General features: G+C 36.4%; 1 protein-coding gene across 1 annotated transcript in view; it reads left to right on the top strand.

Annotated features, from left to right (window-relative positions):
• Top3alpha (topoisomerase 3-alpha) overlaps nucleotides 1–17,638 on the top strand; it is a 99,311-nt gene that overhangs the window by 60,337 nt on the left and 21,336 nt on the right. The window contains exons 7-10 of the mRNA XM_089092036.1: nucleotides 1,884–2,067; nucleotides 3,500–3,845; nucleotides 9,128–9,629; nucleotides 16,081–16,246. Of these exons, the coding sequence (XP_088948162.1) occupies nucleotides 1,884–2,067; nucleotides 3,500–3,845; nucleotides 9,128–9,629; nucleotides 16,081–16,246 (1,198 nt within the window). The remainder of the gene's footprint in view (nucleotides 1–1,883; nucleotides 2,068–3,499; nucleotides 3,846–9,127; nucleotides 9,630–16,080; nucleotides 16,247–17,638) is intronic.

Raw genomic sequence — 17,638 nt, 5'->3', positions numbered from 1 at the left:
TATAATACAAACATTTAAAAAAATCAGAAAATATTGGCCTAAAATGCACTGTTAAGTATTTCAGCAACCCCATCCCCCGCAACAGATGTTATGTTCCTCCAATACCCGAAATTTTAGCCGGAGATTGGAAGAATTCCCCTATCCAAGGATTTTATATTTGGAGAATGAGAACTGATACTGGTCTGTAATAGCGTATACAGGCAAATCACTTAAAAACTATTGAAGCAAACAGTAAATTATTTGGAAATAGTACTGTAGTTAGATTCAAAGTAATAGCATTTACTTAGTTAAGAGTGAAGTTCCCCCATGTTTCTGGCTGCTTCACATGGAAGGGTGTTTATAGAATGTTCGGTTGGGCTCGTTCGATCGATATAGAAAGTGTTAGTGCCTTTTTTAATGGCTGAAAGTGACTAAAGGGCAATCAGTACCCTTACATGCCATTTTTGCCCGGGATCAAAACTTTGAGGCAACCATTTTGTTCAAAAAGGTCTAATAAATATGGCCCTAGGGTTGGCAAGGCTCTCGCAGCCCCAAGGGCCATGGCCTTAATTATCTACACCGCTCATTCTTTGCAGTAAGATTTTAAGAAAGACGGGCACGTTTAGTCTTAGCTGTCTGATCGGCTTGGAACTCTTAGGGATCGTTTCTTAGACCAAGATTTTTCAGACTTTCTCAAGAGCGTACTCCTGAAACAATCTGCGTACCTGAGTCGATGAAAAAACGTTCGGTACACTCGAGTTTTCAAAGCAGGCTATCGGTATGATCTTGGAAACGGCTCAAGTAATTTAGTTGAAACTTTCAGAGAGTATTAAAGAGAGGGTAATAGTTCTTAAACTATCGATTTTGTGGAAGAAAGAGTAAGCCTACAAAAATTCCGCCCTTGATCTGCCTTAAGGTTCTTTGGGCTATGAGCCCCCGTGCAACTTCTTTCATGTTGAAGTAACTGAAGTTTCAGTTTCATGTTGAAGTAACATGTTAAAGGTAAATCGCAAGACACTGTGTACAGAGACTATCAAGGTAACATATCTGAAATATCTCGGAAACAGCTTTTAGGATCGAGTTGAAACTTCCAGGGAGCATTAAGGGAAGAATAAGAGGATTTACCATATTGTTTTGTTGGAAAGAATAGGGGGGTATAAAAATGTTGTCATTGATTTGCCTTAAGATTTTTCGGTTATGAGCCCCTGCGCAGCTTTTATTCACGATGAAGTAGCGAGGTAAATTGGAAAACACTAGGTGAATATATATTAGGAAAATATACGTGCAATATCTAGGAAACGGCTTGGAAGATCAAGTTATAAACTTCAAGGAGACTTCAAATTTCGTGTTGTGGGAAAGGGAGGAGGGACTAAAGATTTTTTGTCTTCGATCTGACTTAATGTTTTAGCACAAAAAGCCACTGTGGAACTCAGAATCTGTTTACGGTGAAGCAGAGAGGTATATCAAAAGACATTACCTGTACCCAGTTTATCAAAATAATGTATCTGCAGTGTCTCGGGACCAGCTTGTGCGTTCGAGTTGGAACTTTCGGGTAGTGGAGGGGGAGATTAATTTTGACTCGGGTGGGGTGGGAGGTGCAAATTTGTTGTCTCTAAAATGGTATAATTTTCACCTTAGTAATTTCAAGAAAATTCAGCCGTAATAACCAATATTTAGTGCCCGCTTCGGATTAAATCGCCATAAATCGCACGATTCTCCAAATAAGCGGTTGTCTCATTTTTACCAGTCCTGTAGAAAAACTAATTTTAGCCGAAGTCTGGATTGCTTGAGCTCCAAAAGTCGTACAGAATGTTGTCCTGTCCACGATACAATTACGTGCCCTAATATAAAGTTGTATTATATTGTTATTTTTGTATTTAATTTATTATTTCTCTGTTCATAAGGTACTGATGCTACTCATGCAGAACACATAGAGACAATAAAGACTCGTGACTATGTTGGCGTTCAGACTGATGGTAGATTTGTCCCTTGCCCTCTTGGTATTGGTTTAGTAGAAGGGTACGATGCCATGGGCTTCGCCATGTCCAAGCCACATTTAAGGGCAGAACTAGAAGCAGATTTGAAAAGGTAAGTCAAGAAATCTCGATGATTGATTTATTAGAAGATTATGAGGTTAGATGATAGTAGATAAGATAATATTTATTCCCAAGAGAAATTTACAAGCTCAAATAGAACTGAACTCGTTTCTCGTGTCTAGTCAAAAAAAAGACAAATGTTAAAAATTAGCTAAGAAAGAAGTCTATCATAGATAAAAATGATCAATAAATAATCGTAACAAACTAGTAAAATATAGTATTCGTGAATTAATAAATACACTACACTACACAATGAATTGCAAAAAAGGAGGGAGGGTTCTTTTTTTAAATAATTCAATTTTACAAGGAAAAAAGTAAAAATTTACCGGGATAAGGTACGATGGATAGTAAAGGAGTATAGTAAAGGATGCATAGTAAAGGAGTTGACAAAAATCAAAATGACAAAAGTAAAAATGACAAAAATTATTGTTTCAATGCAAAGACAACTAAAAAAGTGACGAAGGACACCTGTTTAGTTCAGGAAAGATGTCAAAGATTCTATGGACTTCGCAATGTCTGAGCCACAGTCAAGGGTGGAAGTCAAGTCAAGTTGAATCATTTCTTCCGAGTCCGAAATGGCGTTATTTATCCTATTGGCATTCGGTTTATATCAATAAGCTATTTGACAATCGAGAGCTATTAGATATTAAATCCCAGGAAAAATACCGAAAAGAAAAGATACTGAACCCATGTGGCACTCAGTTTATATCAATAAGCTATTGGATATTAAAGAGTTATTCAATATTTGATCCTAGGAAAGATCCCGAAAAGGTTCTGGAAGGATCCCGGTCCCAAGTGGAACTCAGTTTGCATCAACAAGTTACTAGATATCCCAAAGCTATACATTATTAAGCTATTAGATCTTTGAGAAAAGCATAGAAAAAAGCATAAAACACTATAATTTAAACAATATTATGAATCAGGACTTCACTCCTTGGGATTTAAGTCCTGAGCTCGACTTCTTAGATAAAATATATATTTAAAAATCACCTTCAAAAAGTATATATTATATTATTGCTCAATATCTTAGGATTTGTCGTCTAGCCTTGGGATTTTTGCAGTCAGTCTTAGCATTTTAATAAATGTGTTAGTGGCAGCCCAGTCATGGATAGTGGCTAGTGTACGCTACTATGCTTTTGCGTATCGTTTTTCGCTACTGATATCTATCTATTATAGGGGATATCAGTTGAATTGAAAAAGCAAAACATTTAAAATTTACACCTAAATTAAAAGTTTAAGAATTAAGGTTAAACAAGATTAAAGCTTGGATTATAAATCTTAAAAGAATTTAAAGTTTTCTATGGTATTTATCAAAAACACTTTTTTTGTAGCTTATGAATATTAACCCCTTCCCCTCCCCCCCCCCCCTCTTTGTGACTTCGAGGGGCGAGTCTATTGTAAACATAACTTATCCTCTCTTGCAGGATTTGTGATGGAACTAAAGACCCATCAATTGTATTGAGAGAGCAAGTTGCAAAATACAAAGAAGTGTTTATTAAAGCTGTTGAACAAGTCGACAAAATTGACGACGCCATCTCTTTATACCTAAAACAGCCAAAAGTTGCTGTTCAGCCATCTGTAATGGCTCTGCCGTCGGCTCTACCAAAAGTCCAAAAATGTCCAAACTGTCAAGGGGATCTGACCTTGAAGCGTAAGAGAGACGCGAGTGGATATTATGTAGGTTGTAATAATTATCCCACCTGTAAAGCTGCTATATGGCTCCCGTCAAGGGTTAATGAAGTTGAAGTGGATTCAGAAAAGTGTCTAACAGTAAGAACTTATTTAATTATTTTATGAAATTATTTTAAGAGAGGGGTAGTAAACCTGGTTTTTTCTTGTCTATCTCTAGAGCTTTTTGTCCCCCCCCCCCCCCCACCCCAGCTCTCTTCCGGAAAGTGTTAAATTGCAAGAACTTGCTTGGATTCATATAGGGGGAACGGTTTATTTAGGGTTGTAATAAGAATGGGGCAAACTGGAGGAAAATCATGCATGAATAGGTTAAGCGTGGTAGACTCCCAAGTCCACAAATCACGGGAAACGTAGCTGTACTAGCGGTATGCCCTCACTTAATTGTCGGTTTACTGAATCTTTTTTTTTTCCCTAGTGCTAAGACTTGCGAGAGGGGGGGGGGGTTCATTCAGTTTTCTTTCATAGTCTAGGTAATTTTAATGTATAAAAAAGTGTGACATAATATGGCCCTGGCATAATGCTTATTCTAGAAATCGAAACTTCACAATTGGTGCTCCTGAGTGAAATGATAAAAACGATTATTTGACAAAAATAATGAATAAATGAAAAATAAATAATTAAAAGTGGTTACTAGCACGTCGTGTACCAAGAGGTTTGGGCTGTGATAGTTCTGACGTATCATGACTTAACTGTTGGTGTACTGAATCGGCTTCCTTTAATCTATTGCTTATGTCAAACTAAGCCAATGAGAAACAAATGCTTTATGAGAGGCGGAGGGGGCCCTTTAATTCGCTTTCTTAGCGCTCTTAAAAAAATGGAATCCTATTAGGATCGTTATAAGTAATGCTGTGTTTAAGGGTTCAAGGGGATCAGTATGTGGGTCCTCTCCCCCCGAAAAATGTGGGAATTTTCATAATAATAGGCATATCGAGATTTGTCGAGAATTTAAGATTTGACTGTGAGATTTGACAGAAAATATAGTGTTCATAGTCGGCAAGCTTGTCAATCAATGTCGGCGAGCGGGTGGCATCACAAGGAACTCCCAAAGTGACAAAATTGCTCAGATAATATCTTCTTTGAGCTGATTTGTATTGTTTTCCTAGCAGGTATGCTGTAACATTTTTAGGGACTGGCCGTTCCTGAACTTTGAGAAGAAAATTCTGCTCCATTTAATCGAAAAAACTAAATTCACGCTTTCTGATGATCTAAGTTTCATCAAAACTAAATATCTCTATCTCCAGCACAAGACGTGAGAAGCGTCTCATAATAAAACTTGAAGTTGGAATTGGAATAAAATATCTCGAAAATTAGCATTATGCCATTTATTTGGATTTTCTATCCAAGCTCTACAAGTTATGACGAGATCACCCAATCAATTCTAAATAGTTTTCCCATACAAACTAAAAAAGTTTCAATGGACGAGATAGGGTAAGCAAACAGTTCGTGGTAACGAACTGAAAGTAAGGAGTGACCCTGCTCAATAGTAACAGAAACTCTAAAAAACGGAATTTTGATACCAATAGATACATCAAAAGAATCAGATTTTAATGTTGATTTCAAATATATAAGTTTCATCACGTTTAATTCTACCCATCAAAACTTACGCATCTGAGAAAATTTGCCAGATTATCGAAAAAAGGGGAAAGACCCCCTAAAAGTTATAGAACCTTAATGAAAATTCCTCCATCAGATTCAGCGTATCAGAGAACCCAACTGTAGGGTTTCAAGCTCCTATCTGCAAAAATGTGGAATTTTGTATATTTTGCTAGAAGAAAGATCACGGATGCATGCTTATTTGTTTTTTTTTTCCCAGGGGTGATCGTATCAACCCAGTGGTCCTAGAATATCGTGGGGAGGGGGCTCATTCGAACGGAAACTAAAAGTTCTAGTGCCCTTTTAAAGTGACCAAAAATGGAGGGCAACTAGGCCCCCTCCCACGCTCATGTTTTCCCAAAGTGACCCGATCAAAATTTTGAGATAGCCATTTTGTTCAGCATGGTCGAAAATATAATAACTATGTCTTTTAGGATTCCTTAATCCCCCAAAGTCCCCGGGGGAAGGGATGCAATTTATGAACTTTACCCTATCTTTACATGTAGCATTGGTTATTGGGAAGTATACAGACGTTTTCAGGGGGGATTTTTTCTGGTAGTGGGGGGGTCGGGAGTTATGTGGGAGGATCTTTCCATGGAGGAAGGGACATTGCTCTGAAGGGGGCGCCGGAATTACCAGCATTATTTAAAAACGATCAGAAATTAAATATAAAAAAAACAACAAGTTTTTCAAATGAAAGTAAGGAGCATTATCAAAACTTACAACGAACAGAAATTATTGCGTATATAATTGGGCTTGCCCCCAATCAATACCTCGCTCTTTAAGCCAAAGATTTTTTAGTACTTTCATATGAGCTATTTATTCTAATTAACGGCCTTTGTGATTAAGAGGTCATTTTTAAAGAATTGGAACGAAATTCGAACTTTAGCGTAAAGAGCGAGGTATTGACTAGGGGCGAACCCCCTTAATATACGTATTAAAAATATATGAATATAGAAGTTCGTTACGTAAGTTAATTCGTAAGTTACGTTTATTTCTTACTAATAAAACGTTCGTAAATAAAATTAAACAACTTTCGAGGAAGCCATTTAACCAAATAAAAGTAAAATTAATATGCAAATTTTGCTTTAATTATTCATGTACGATGAGCCAAAATCAAAACCTGTATTAATTAAAAAACCTTCAAAAATTAAATTTAAAAAAAACAAGTCTTTTTAACTGAAAGTAAGGAGTGACATTAAATCTGAAAATAAACAGAAATTATTCCGTATATGAAATGGGCTGTCCCCTCAACGCCTCGTTCTTTACGCTAAATTTAGACTCTTTATCACAAATCTATTTTTAAAACAATAAAAAACTTTAGCGTAAAGAGCGAGGTGTTGAGGAGAGGACAGCCTCTTTCATATACGGGATAATTTTTGTTCGTTTTAAGTTTTAATGTCGCCCTTACTTTCATTAAAAAAAACTTGTTTTTATTTATTTGATTTCATTCAAGGTGCCATATCACCTTAAGCAACTGTCTGGCACGTAAAAGTTGTTCCTAGTTGAATTTGTTTTCGGAAAGGTTTCTTCTAGTTGTATTCCAACAAGTTTTATATTTAGTTTCAAAAACCTATATTTTTCTATTTCAGCTATAGTAGTTTTGATCTAATTAAAATATATTAAATTCTGGTATCTATTGGCGTTTTTTTATTATAGTTGGCATTACTATTATGTCCGTAAGTGTTTGTTTGCTTGTTTTTTTGTTATTTGTTTGTTTGTTTTTTTCTCTCCTTTTTTTTCTTTTTTTTTCATTGCTCGAAGAGGCTTTGGTAGCAATAAATATCTATCTATTAATTTATTAAGAACTTTTGATTTAATTTACACTTGATGTTTCATTGGTTTCTGTTCGCAAAATAAAAAAAAACTGAATCGTCCAAAAATCCCTAAACTGAAAAAAGCATTTCAAACGCAAACATACTAAAGATGTGCCTTTATTTCCCTGTCTTATTTTTTCAGAATCTTCAGCTATTTTGGAAGGTTATTAATTTTTTTTTTCTTATAATAGTGATTCCAAATATAACTTATGTGTCTCTTAAAGCCAGAGAGCACAAGCAAATTCTAAAAAAACTCTAAAAATCCAATTTGGAAGCTAAAAAATGTTGGAAAAAATTGCAAGAAATCACCAAGGCTGCTCAGAATTATCACTAATGATTAGAATTAATCATTAAAACTAGTGACAAATCGCCAGAGGTAGCAACTCTGCCACTACAAGAACTTGATCTTTGTAAAATTGGTACATTACAATGAATTTTTCCTATCCCAAGATGAGGTTCAGTTAAAACTATTCTAATTTGCTGTACTTCAGTTGAAACCAGATATTGAAGCGTTCTGCAAGGTACCATGGGACTTTTGAACTACTCTCGACGAGTATTTCGTCCTATTGGCTGCATTTCGTCTTATTCTGGCTTAGTTGGCTTATTCTGAGTTAGTCCTTGTTCCTTCTTAGACTACTTCGTGGATCTAGGTCCTTCTTGAATGTTTTCCAATGAGTTTTCTTCTGACACCTCGGTTTTCATTTCCAGGAGAGTGCTGGGTTGCAAATATGGCAACCCTGAGATGCCTTGGGTCGGCTCTGAATTGTAAGGTAAAGCTCCTTCTTGCCTTAAGGTCCTTCTTGAATGTTTTCCAAGGAGTTTTCTTCTGACACCTCGGTTTTCATTTCCAGGAGAGTGCTGGGTTGCCAATATGGCCACCCTGAGATGCCTTGGGGCGGCTCTGAATTGTAAGGCAAAGCTCTATTCGCCACAAAGTCTCTCACTTTACTGTTTACTTTATTTTACTTATCTTTTTGTACAAGTGGGTATAGCGAAGGCAACGTTGATTGGAAATGTTCAAAGGTTTTTCCTTTTCTGCTTTAGGCGATTGTGCCTTATGAGCTTTTCATGTTACCTATTCTTTTCAAAAGAACCCTGGATGGCTTTTGTCCCGTTAAGGCTTTCAAATTTCTTAGTTTTATTATTTTGATTATTTGATGTAAAAATAGCGTAAAAAAACAATACAGATATGATTTTTTAATCAAGCCTATTTGTTTGTTTCAAGAAAAGCCAATGCCTAATGTAGAATAAACAAGCATTTGATTATTGTTTTGTGAAATAATTATCAAAATGCAAATTTTGACTGCAAAATCGGTTTCAACACAAAATTCCACACTGGATAGAATCCTGCCTGCCAAACGGGTACCTACCAAAATGTGTTTGGAGGCTGTTTGGCCCAACGTACTAAAACGTTGGAAGGGTATAAAGGAATGCTCAAATGAAAGGGCCAGAGCCCTATTTAGGACATTTGTGATGTTAAAATGCTTTGGCAACATATGTGACTACAAAAAAGCAAGGAATCATGCATAATCGTGATGCATTACAATTAAGAAAATTATAAATTCTTATATTAGTATTTTCTATATTGGGAATAATTCTTTCCTTTTTGGACTCTCCTTTTACAAAAAAAAAGAGATGGTCTATTTTCCTATTAGATATTCTTTCTTCCTTTCTTTTCCTTGTTTTTCTTGTCTTCAGCTATTAATGGTTTTTATGCGTTTTTTTTTTTTTTTCAAGTCTTTACAATAAATATCTCCTTTTATTCTTTAAGATTGTAGGATAACAACTAATGCTTAAGACAATGCTATAAAAATCTTCATAAGTGGATAATCAAAAGAGCTTCTTCTTTTTTTGTAAGAAAAAAAGGTTAACAAAGACAGAAAATTCTCATTAATTCTTGCTTAAATTATCCTTAATACTTTTATATAACTCACGCACTGTTTTTTCTTACAGTGCCAGGGATCTCCCTATAAATTAAAATTCAAGTTCAATCCTGGTGCTTATCGTCCTCATCTCGACGATACAGTTGTTGTATGTATTGGAGGATGTGATGATTTTATTACAAACTTACTTGGCATAAAACCCCTAAGGCCTACCAGCTCCTTGCGACCACCTGACAGTGGCTTACCACAATCTGCAGCGACTTTCAGTGAAGTAGATCGATCCTTCCAACAAACTGGGCATTCTTTTGTAAGAACTGGCTCATTCCAAAGTTACAGTGGCTCTTACCGTAGCGATCAAGAATTGGATGCAGATTGGGATGATAACCTGGATGACGATATTTTAATTATGACAGGTAATTTATATGCAGCCCCACTGTCATCTGGGAATAATTCAGCAACGATGCCCACTGGAAGAACTCTATCAACAGCAGTAGCTGGTTCAAGTGATGTTTTATGTACCTGCGGAACACAAGCTTTGTTATTAACTGTCAGAAAAGAAGGTCCCAATAAAGGTAGAGTGACAATTTTTTTTTTCTAATTAAAACCGAAAGTAAAAAAGAATATCACAAATGCAATCTGATTAATAAGAGCTGAATGATTATCTTGTCCTAAGGTGAACTTAAGTACATAGCATACCTACATAATCCATAGTAATATTACGTACATAGTCCCTTCTTAATTTACCATATTAAATTAAATACGAAATTGGCGTTTACCCTCACCCTAGCTGCGGCTTTTCAGGCTTTCACGTGGTTTTTCAAGTAATATTTGACACAACAGTCTCGCCAGCGTTAGAAGCACAGGTCTCGTCAAAATATAACTTGAAAATGGCCTGCAAGCTTTATAATCAACAGTTAAGGTAAGCTTAAATTTCAGTTTCAATATGTTGAATAATCAGTCTGAACTAAGACAGTACGGTATATAAGTTGAATTGAATTACGTATTAAAGAAAGATCCACTAAAAATGAATAGTTTAAGACAACTTGACTACATAGGACAAACAGTGGTGAATTTTGTTTTCACCTTGGCCCTATGTCAGCTATGGGATCTCGTATATATTGACTGAATTAATACTAGGTGGGTGCGGGCCCTACTTTGGTGCCCTTCATTTATTGAAAAACCTTTCCGATTGTGAATTCAGCAAGGTTTCAACTATGTGAGAGAATGTATGTAACCACTATGCTTGCAAAAAGTTTCAACCGAGCTATCTACTACTCAGTCTGGCCTAAGACAGTATATAAATTTGACTGAATGGCAGGTTAAAGAATGCTCCAAAACAAATGAACAGTTTGAGGCAACTTGACTCCATAGACTCCACAGTATGAACATTGGCCAAAATTCAAGATGTAGATGCAGTTGTGGTTTCTAATTGAATGACTCTCCCTTTGAGAACAGCTTGGCAAACAGTTTTGGTGGTTATATCAGAAGTCTGAAGATGCATCCTTTAAGCGCTATAGCGGCAATATTTTGCTAGTGTTCTACGCCGTTGAGTGCATAGTAGAGAATGCTTATAAGTGTAATGTAGAATGAACTTTAGGCCATAATGCCAATCATTTGTCTTTCACCGTTACAATCTACAAAAATAACTCGCAAACTGCGTACTATACTAGGTCAGACAGGATGCTAGTATAGGTTTCAATCCTTATAGATATTTTTTTGGAATGGCCTTAAAATTGTTATGCATGCAATTTGACTCACCGTCAAGCCCATCCTGTCTACCAAGATACCTGCTTTACCCGGTCCATCCCTACCAAGGAGGTTACGGGAGCCGAATCATGCCTTAGCAGCCGGCTTTGACATCGCCCGAGACAAATATTCTCATGCGCTCAAATATGATACACCAATCATTTGGTGGTAAATGCTAATGATTTTGCTGGAGTTTTTATGTCCTTCAGTGCAGAGAGTGCTCTCAAGCCTATTGTAGAATGGAGTTTAAACTGAATGCATACTAGTTGACTTTCATCGTCACAACATACCGAGATGACTAGCAAGCAACATACCGTACCAGGCTTGACAAAAGGTTTGTAAAGTTTTCAGTTCTTAAAGTTTTTTTTTTTTAAATGGATTTAAACTAAGAAGCCTGATGTCTGGCACCTATTGTTGCACTCCTGCCTACCAAGATACTTGCTTTACTTGGCTAACTAGACAAAGTACTAGGAGACTTGTTAGTTAGGCTCTGGTAAGAGTCAGATTTTGTCTTGGTAGACAGATTTTTTTTGTCCCTAGGGAAAAAATATTTTCATGTGAACTAATTCACCAGTCATTTAGTGGAAAAGGTCTTTTTTAATTCCCTTGAATGCTGAGAATGGCCGTATGCGTATTTTAAAGCTGGTTAATTCAAACAGACCTTTAAGGAAATGGAACTTAGGGACTAGTTCGGTCAGACTAAGGACTGACTGTTATCAGATAGTCATATGTAAACATAGACAATGTGTTTTTATGGTAAAATCTAGTAAAGAACGATAACATTGTCAATTATTCTCCAGTCTGAATTTTCCTTCATACTATTGCGAACGGACTTTATAACAGAGCGCTCTGAATGAGCCTTTTCCTATGCTTCAACGGCACTTCTAGCATGATATCAGGAGATCATAATACGTAAATGGTGCAAAAAATACAGTTTTTGTGAAAAATTGTATCTTACGTTAATCCAATCACTTGACTCATAAAAAGGACACTAGAACTTTCAATTTCCAGTTGCGCATCTTCCTATGTTTCTATTGTCAAACCTTCCATACGAAGTGGTTGGAAGGAAAAAATACGTAGAAATTGCATCGCCTTTTTACTAAGTGCCCCGTACCCGGAAGCACTTTACTATGCACTTTAAAAATATTTAATTGGAAAAGGGCTACATTTGAAAATTAGACTTCTTTTAAACTGAGCACTGCTAAAAATGTAAGTACTTGATGTACATCAAACTATCGTCTGATTTCTGGGGGGAGTAGTTAAGATTTATGGACGCTTTTAATACTGCTTGTGAATAATTATTTAGAAGGGTGATATTCAGCTATAGAGGTGAAAAAATCATGTTACTTCTTTACTGCCGAACAATAGCCCCCGCTCAAGTGATACCACCACATGTAATTGACGTGGAATCTGGATACGATATACGGTGGACCACCGTGTACCTGCGTCTTCTGATAATATTTTTGTGTGTCGAATATTTAAAATACAGTCCATACAACTGTGCCAGAAAGTGATATTGCCCTTAACAACTTTCATTGACCTAGTTTTGCAGCCACAAAGAACTGTGTCTCGTAAATGATGAGCTTAACTTGATAAGAAATTTCTGTGTCTTCAGAGATATTTTCAAAACTGAAGGAACACAGGACCACCCTGATGCGATATAACATAAATCCCGCATTCAATTAGCTTTTCGGGGGGGGGGTTTACTAATTTTTGACTTTTTCGGAGGGGTTTTACTAATTTTTGACTCAGTTTTCGACTAATTTTACTGATTTTTACCTAGGTTTTACTAATTTTCGACTTATTTTTGACTCGGTCAAAAATTTCGGGGGGGGGGTTCAAACCGGGTAACCTCCCCCCCCCCCTGGATACGGCCTTGCCGTTCAATAGGAAATTACAATTATTGAATTGTGTTCAAAAGCGCTTAATTAAAGCTATTAAATAAATGTTTCCTTCTTATGTGTCAGAGATCAATAAGCTGCAATTCGTATGTTTCTAGATAGAAAATTCTTGTTGCATTTATCTATCAGGATAAATTAAAATCTTTTTGTAAGGACCTGTCTTAAAAGGTTCTATGGAGCTTCAATATTTTTAACTCTAATGATTTTTTTTCATTTCAACTATAATTTTGGTATGATAGGATTATAGGAACAGCATAGACATATAGACAGGGAATTCTAGACCACTAGACTTAACCATATTTTTTCATTTTCAAATTACTCGCGCAAAATAATTTTACTGTCCATATAGCTTGAAATAGAGCATAAAAATTGCGCTTGTTCAATAGGTAATTGTAATTAATTATATTAAGCTATTTCTCATGATACTTAACCATAGGATCATACCCATGGGTTTCGTTTTGGAGGTTTTCATATTATGATCTTTTTTGGTGGGGGAGGGGTTGCATATTTTTTTTTTGGGGGGGGGGGTAAACGTTTTCTAATGCCAAAAATGGGTGAATTATATTGAAAATATAAGAAGTTGTTTGGAAAATATTTAAACCTCACGATATAACGGGGAACTGGATTGAAGGCCCTCAAGGATAAAATTTGTCCTCGTATTGACACCCGGCAGTTTGGTAACTTAAAGAAAACTTCCACCACCCATTACCTTGTGCACTTAATGCATACCATCGTAAGTAACCTTGATAAACCAAATGTTTGGCTGAACCTTGTCTTAGTTGATTTCCAAAAGGCTTTTGACCTTGTTGACCACACCACCCTAATTCGTTCACTACTGGTTAACTTTGAACTTGATCTTCTGTTAGTAAATATTGCTATATCGCTTCTTTCAAATAGATCTCAAGTTGTTAAATACAAAAATACTTTCTCTAACCCGCTCCCTATATATTGTGAAATTCCTCAAGGAACCTTATTGGGACCACTTTTATTTCTAGTCATGATTAACGATATTGGTAAGCACTTCCCCCAAAGGTGGAAATACGGGGATGACTTGTCGATCCTCGAAGTATGTCACAGGAATATTAAAAGTGACCCCCTTGAAATTCTAACCCACATTTCGGATGAAGCTAAGAACCTAAATATGAAAGTAAATTCCACTAAATCAAATATAATGACGATAAATTGCTTGAAATCTACTCCCGCCTTCCTTGACCCTATCCCCCCAGATATTTCTGTGTCTTCCTTTAAATTACTTGGGGTTACAATTTCCTCTAATTTAAAGTTGGATATCCACGTGAAAGATATTGTCAGTAGAGCTAATGCGTCCATGTCTCTCCTTAAGCTCTTGAATAAATTTAATATCCCCCCATCCCATTCTTTAAGGATTTATACTTCCTCTGTCCGCCCGCATCTTGAATATGCTTGCCCAGTTTGGCATTCTGGCATCTCCCGTGATGAATCAGATAAAATTGAATCTATTCAAAAAAGAGCCCTAAGAATAATTTTTAAAGAAACTTTGGTACCATATTCACTCCTTCTAAAAAAGGCCAAGCTGGTAACTCTTGAGCACAGGAGAGGAAGGTTGTGCCTCCATTTTGCAAAAAATGCAATAATAAATCCTCGCACGGAAAAAATTGTCCCCAATAGACACTCCCAATCCAGACACCGCCTGCCACGTACTGTTTCTGAGCCTGTCCCTATCTTGTCCTCCATCCGTTATTTAACCTCCAGATATGAAAAAACCTTTGTCCCCTTCATTACTGATCAAATAAACTACTAGGTTTTTTTTTTTTTTTTTTTTTTTTTTTTTTTTGTTTTTTTTTGACGTGTGATACCCTTGCTTGTGTCCGTTTGGTTCTTTCGTTCCCTCCCCTTTTTATATAGTCTCTTTTAAAACTTTTTAACACTATTTTTATCTCAATTTTTTTTTTGGGGGGGGGGGGTTTGTTTTAGTTTGTGCCTTTTTAACTGCCTTACATTTGACACTTTTTGATTTTTAGACTAATGAATGGCTTTGCCTTTCTGATATTGTTGTTTTTTGGCATTGTTTACCCAGTTTTTTAGTTGTTGTGCTATTGCTATGTTGTTGTTTTTTTATTATATGATCCCGAAATGCGAATTCGGCCCTTCGGGGCTTGTGATAGGCATTTTTTGAAATAAATATCGTATCTTATCTTATCTTAACCACGTTATACCTGCATCACTGTGACCACTGAAAAAGATCTCATACATCTACAGGACTTTCTTTTTTTAATCTATCAATATCTGCATCTTGGGAAACTATTGTAAAATTGAGATTCCTCGTGTGGCGTGTTTGATAAGCTATATTGAACTTTGCATTGTAAATATTGTATTAATTTTTATCCCAAAATCAGACCCTTGAGTTTGGGATTATAAGGACTATGTGGGATATAAAATCCCTTTATTTCAAGAATCTAGTAATATTGTATATCCGTGTTAAGGCATAATCTCAAATGTGATCCGAAACAGATTTGAGCTTAATTTAATGTTTTTTTTTTTTTTTTTTTTTTTTTTTTTTTTTATCTGGACTAAGAGTGAAAAACAAATGGCACATAAATTCCAATAATTGTGTCTCAAGTTTTGCCGTTTAGAGAAACTGGTTTTTTCGGCGCTAACTCGAAAAGGAACTAACCGAAAATGAAATGTTGTTGAAGATTGATTCATATTGTTTTCAATATGAAATGTTGTTTCATATTGTTTAAGATTGAAAATATTTAGTTTAATTAATTTTAAAATAAATTAACTAAGTTAAAATGTATTTGAAATTGAGATGGCTAGGACATGTTCTGCGCATGAAGGATGACAGATTACCAATGATCGTCCTTGTCGGTCAACCATTTAGGGCCAAGCAAAAAGCAAGTTGTCCTCGGATGGGATGGAGCCTGGAGGGTGTTGTAAGTAAAGATTTAAGAAAAATGGGAGGCTTTGAATGGACTGGGATGGAGGAGGAGCTTGCGTGGATGTGTTGGTCTCAGACGGCTTTTTGCTGCATTGAGGTGTTAGTAGCAGCAGTACTTAAAATTGAAAATTTGTTTTAAAAACATTGAAAATATTGTTTTTTTTATTAGGAGTCCAACTGTGATACCGTTGTGGGAGTATCTGGCTATGGAAGCGAACTTTGATTGTGTTATGAATCTAGCTTAAAATCGATAAACATTGCTTCTTAAAAGCACGTACGAAATTGCCAGTTGCCAAAACTTGCTAATATACGTTTTAGTTCAGAAGATGCCGAGCAAAAGCTTGTTCATATAGTTTCTCTTTTTTACGAGAATAACAGGGGGGGGGGGCAATGTGCATTGTTTTGATGCTCTTTTAGTTTGACTGTAATTAATTGATTTTATTTTGTCTATTTCAGGCAGGCAGTTTTATAAATGTGGCAATCAAACAACTGATTGTCGCTTTTTCTTATGGTCAGACGAGATAGGGAATGCACAGGTTTCAACTCAGACAGGAAGACCACCACAAGCCCAAAATCAAGCAGTTGGAGTCACAAATTGCCACTGTGGCATTCATGCCAAAATGTAAAAGTTTGAATTATTTAACTTTTTCTTTGGTCTATTTGGAGGGAATCTATGTAATATTCCAGCAAGGGCCCTAAAAGCAGGTCTAACTCTAATAAAAAATTAGAGTTCGGGGTCTAATAAAAATTAGAGAGTCGGGGTCATGTTTTGACCCCGGTGAAACTTTTTTTGTATCTAAATTGTTATAGTTTCATGCCATGCGTATTTTTATTCGTTGTGTATATGAAATTCATAATCTTTTAATGGAACCTATTGACTGCGTTCAATCTCTATAATGAGATATAGTCACTTGGTCTTATGCAAAAAAAAACAACATTAAACGTATACTTCTTAACCCCGCTGCGTAAGGCAATTTCCCCCACTGAAGTTCCCCCTACCCATGACACTTCCTTTACTCATGACCGCTTGCAATTCATGGGCCTTCACGACGTGATTTGCCTTTTAATTGCTGTTCCACTTACTGAACATACATTGGTGAACATGTGTGCTCCATTCTACTTGGTCCGTTGTTTCTACTTTGGCCACCTTTCAAAATAGCCCCTAAGTTTTTCCTAATTTCACTAATTGATATGTATTGAGACACTAGTAATATGGCTCAGTCTGAAACGATATGGCCTACATTTCTCTTTCTGGTGAAAGTACAGTCTGAAGATATCTGTCCATTTGTTTCAAGATACAAATAGTGTTACCATATGTCTGGCTTAAAGTTGTCCCGTCATAAAAGTGAAAATCCGCCGAAAGCTCAATTTTTCTGGTGAAAATGCGCCGAATGTGTGATTTTCTACAAAAAATTTGCCTATTTAAAAATTCACTGCGCCACCTCAATGAAGCAACGAAATGGCGTCAATGCACCCCATCTGGCTCCTCTGGATACAGATAGATGGATCGATTAGCCATCTGTATCACTTTGCCGACGGTACCACGACATACTCAGCCGTCCCAAAACGCGAAGACTAAACATAAGCCTCCCTTTCCCTACAGATAGATCTTTTTAAAATAGAAAAGTGGTCTGATACATGGATGATTAACTTCAATGCATCGAAAACAAAGGAGCTTCGTATTACCCAATCTAAGGGGCCACGTGAACACCCCAGTTTCATTTTCAAAAAGGAAACTGTAAAGAGAGTTGACGAACTTCGTCTACTGGCGATACATTTCTCCACTGATCTCTCCTGGAATGACCACCTTTATCGGGTTAGAACCTCCTGCGCAAGAAAGATGGGAATTACTCTTCGCTGCGAAAACCTTCTTCCATCCAGCTCGACTATACCAATCTGCATCAGACCCACAGCTGATATGGATGCCCGATATATGCTGGTGCTCCAAAAACGCTGTTGGCGCCACTCCAGAAGTTCCAGAATAGGGCGAGCTGCGCCTCCACACATGACTCGC

This window comes from Artemia sp. Qi Xiang Cuo, chromosome 7 (genome assembly GCF_049724085.1).
Source record: "Artemia sp. Qi Xiang Cuo chromosome 7, ASM4972408v1, whole genome shotgun sequence".
In the NCBI taxonomy this organism is placed as follows: domain Eukaryota; kingdom Metazoa; phylum Arthropoda; class Branchiopoda; order Anostraca; family Artemiidae; genus Artemia; species Artemia sp. Qi Xiang Cuo.
Note: the sequence above shows the minus strand (reverse complement) of the source record. Positions and strands in the feature narration are given on the sequence as shown.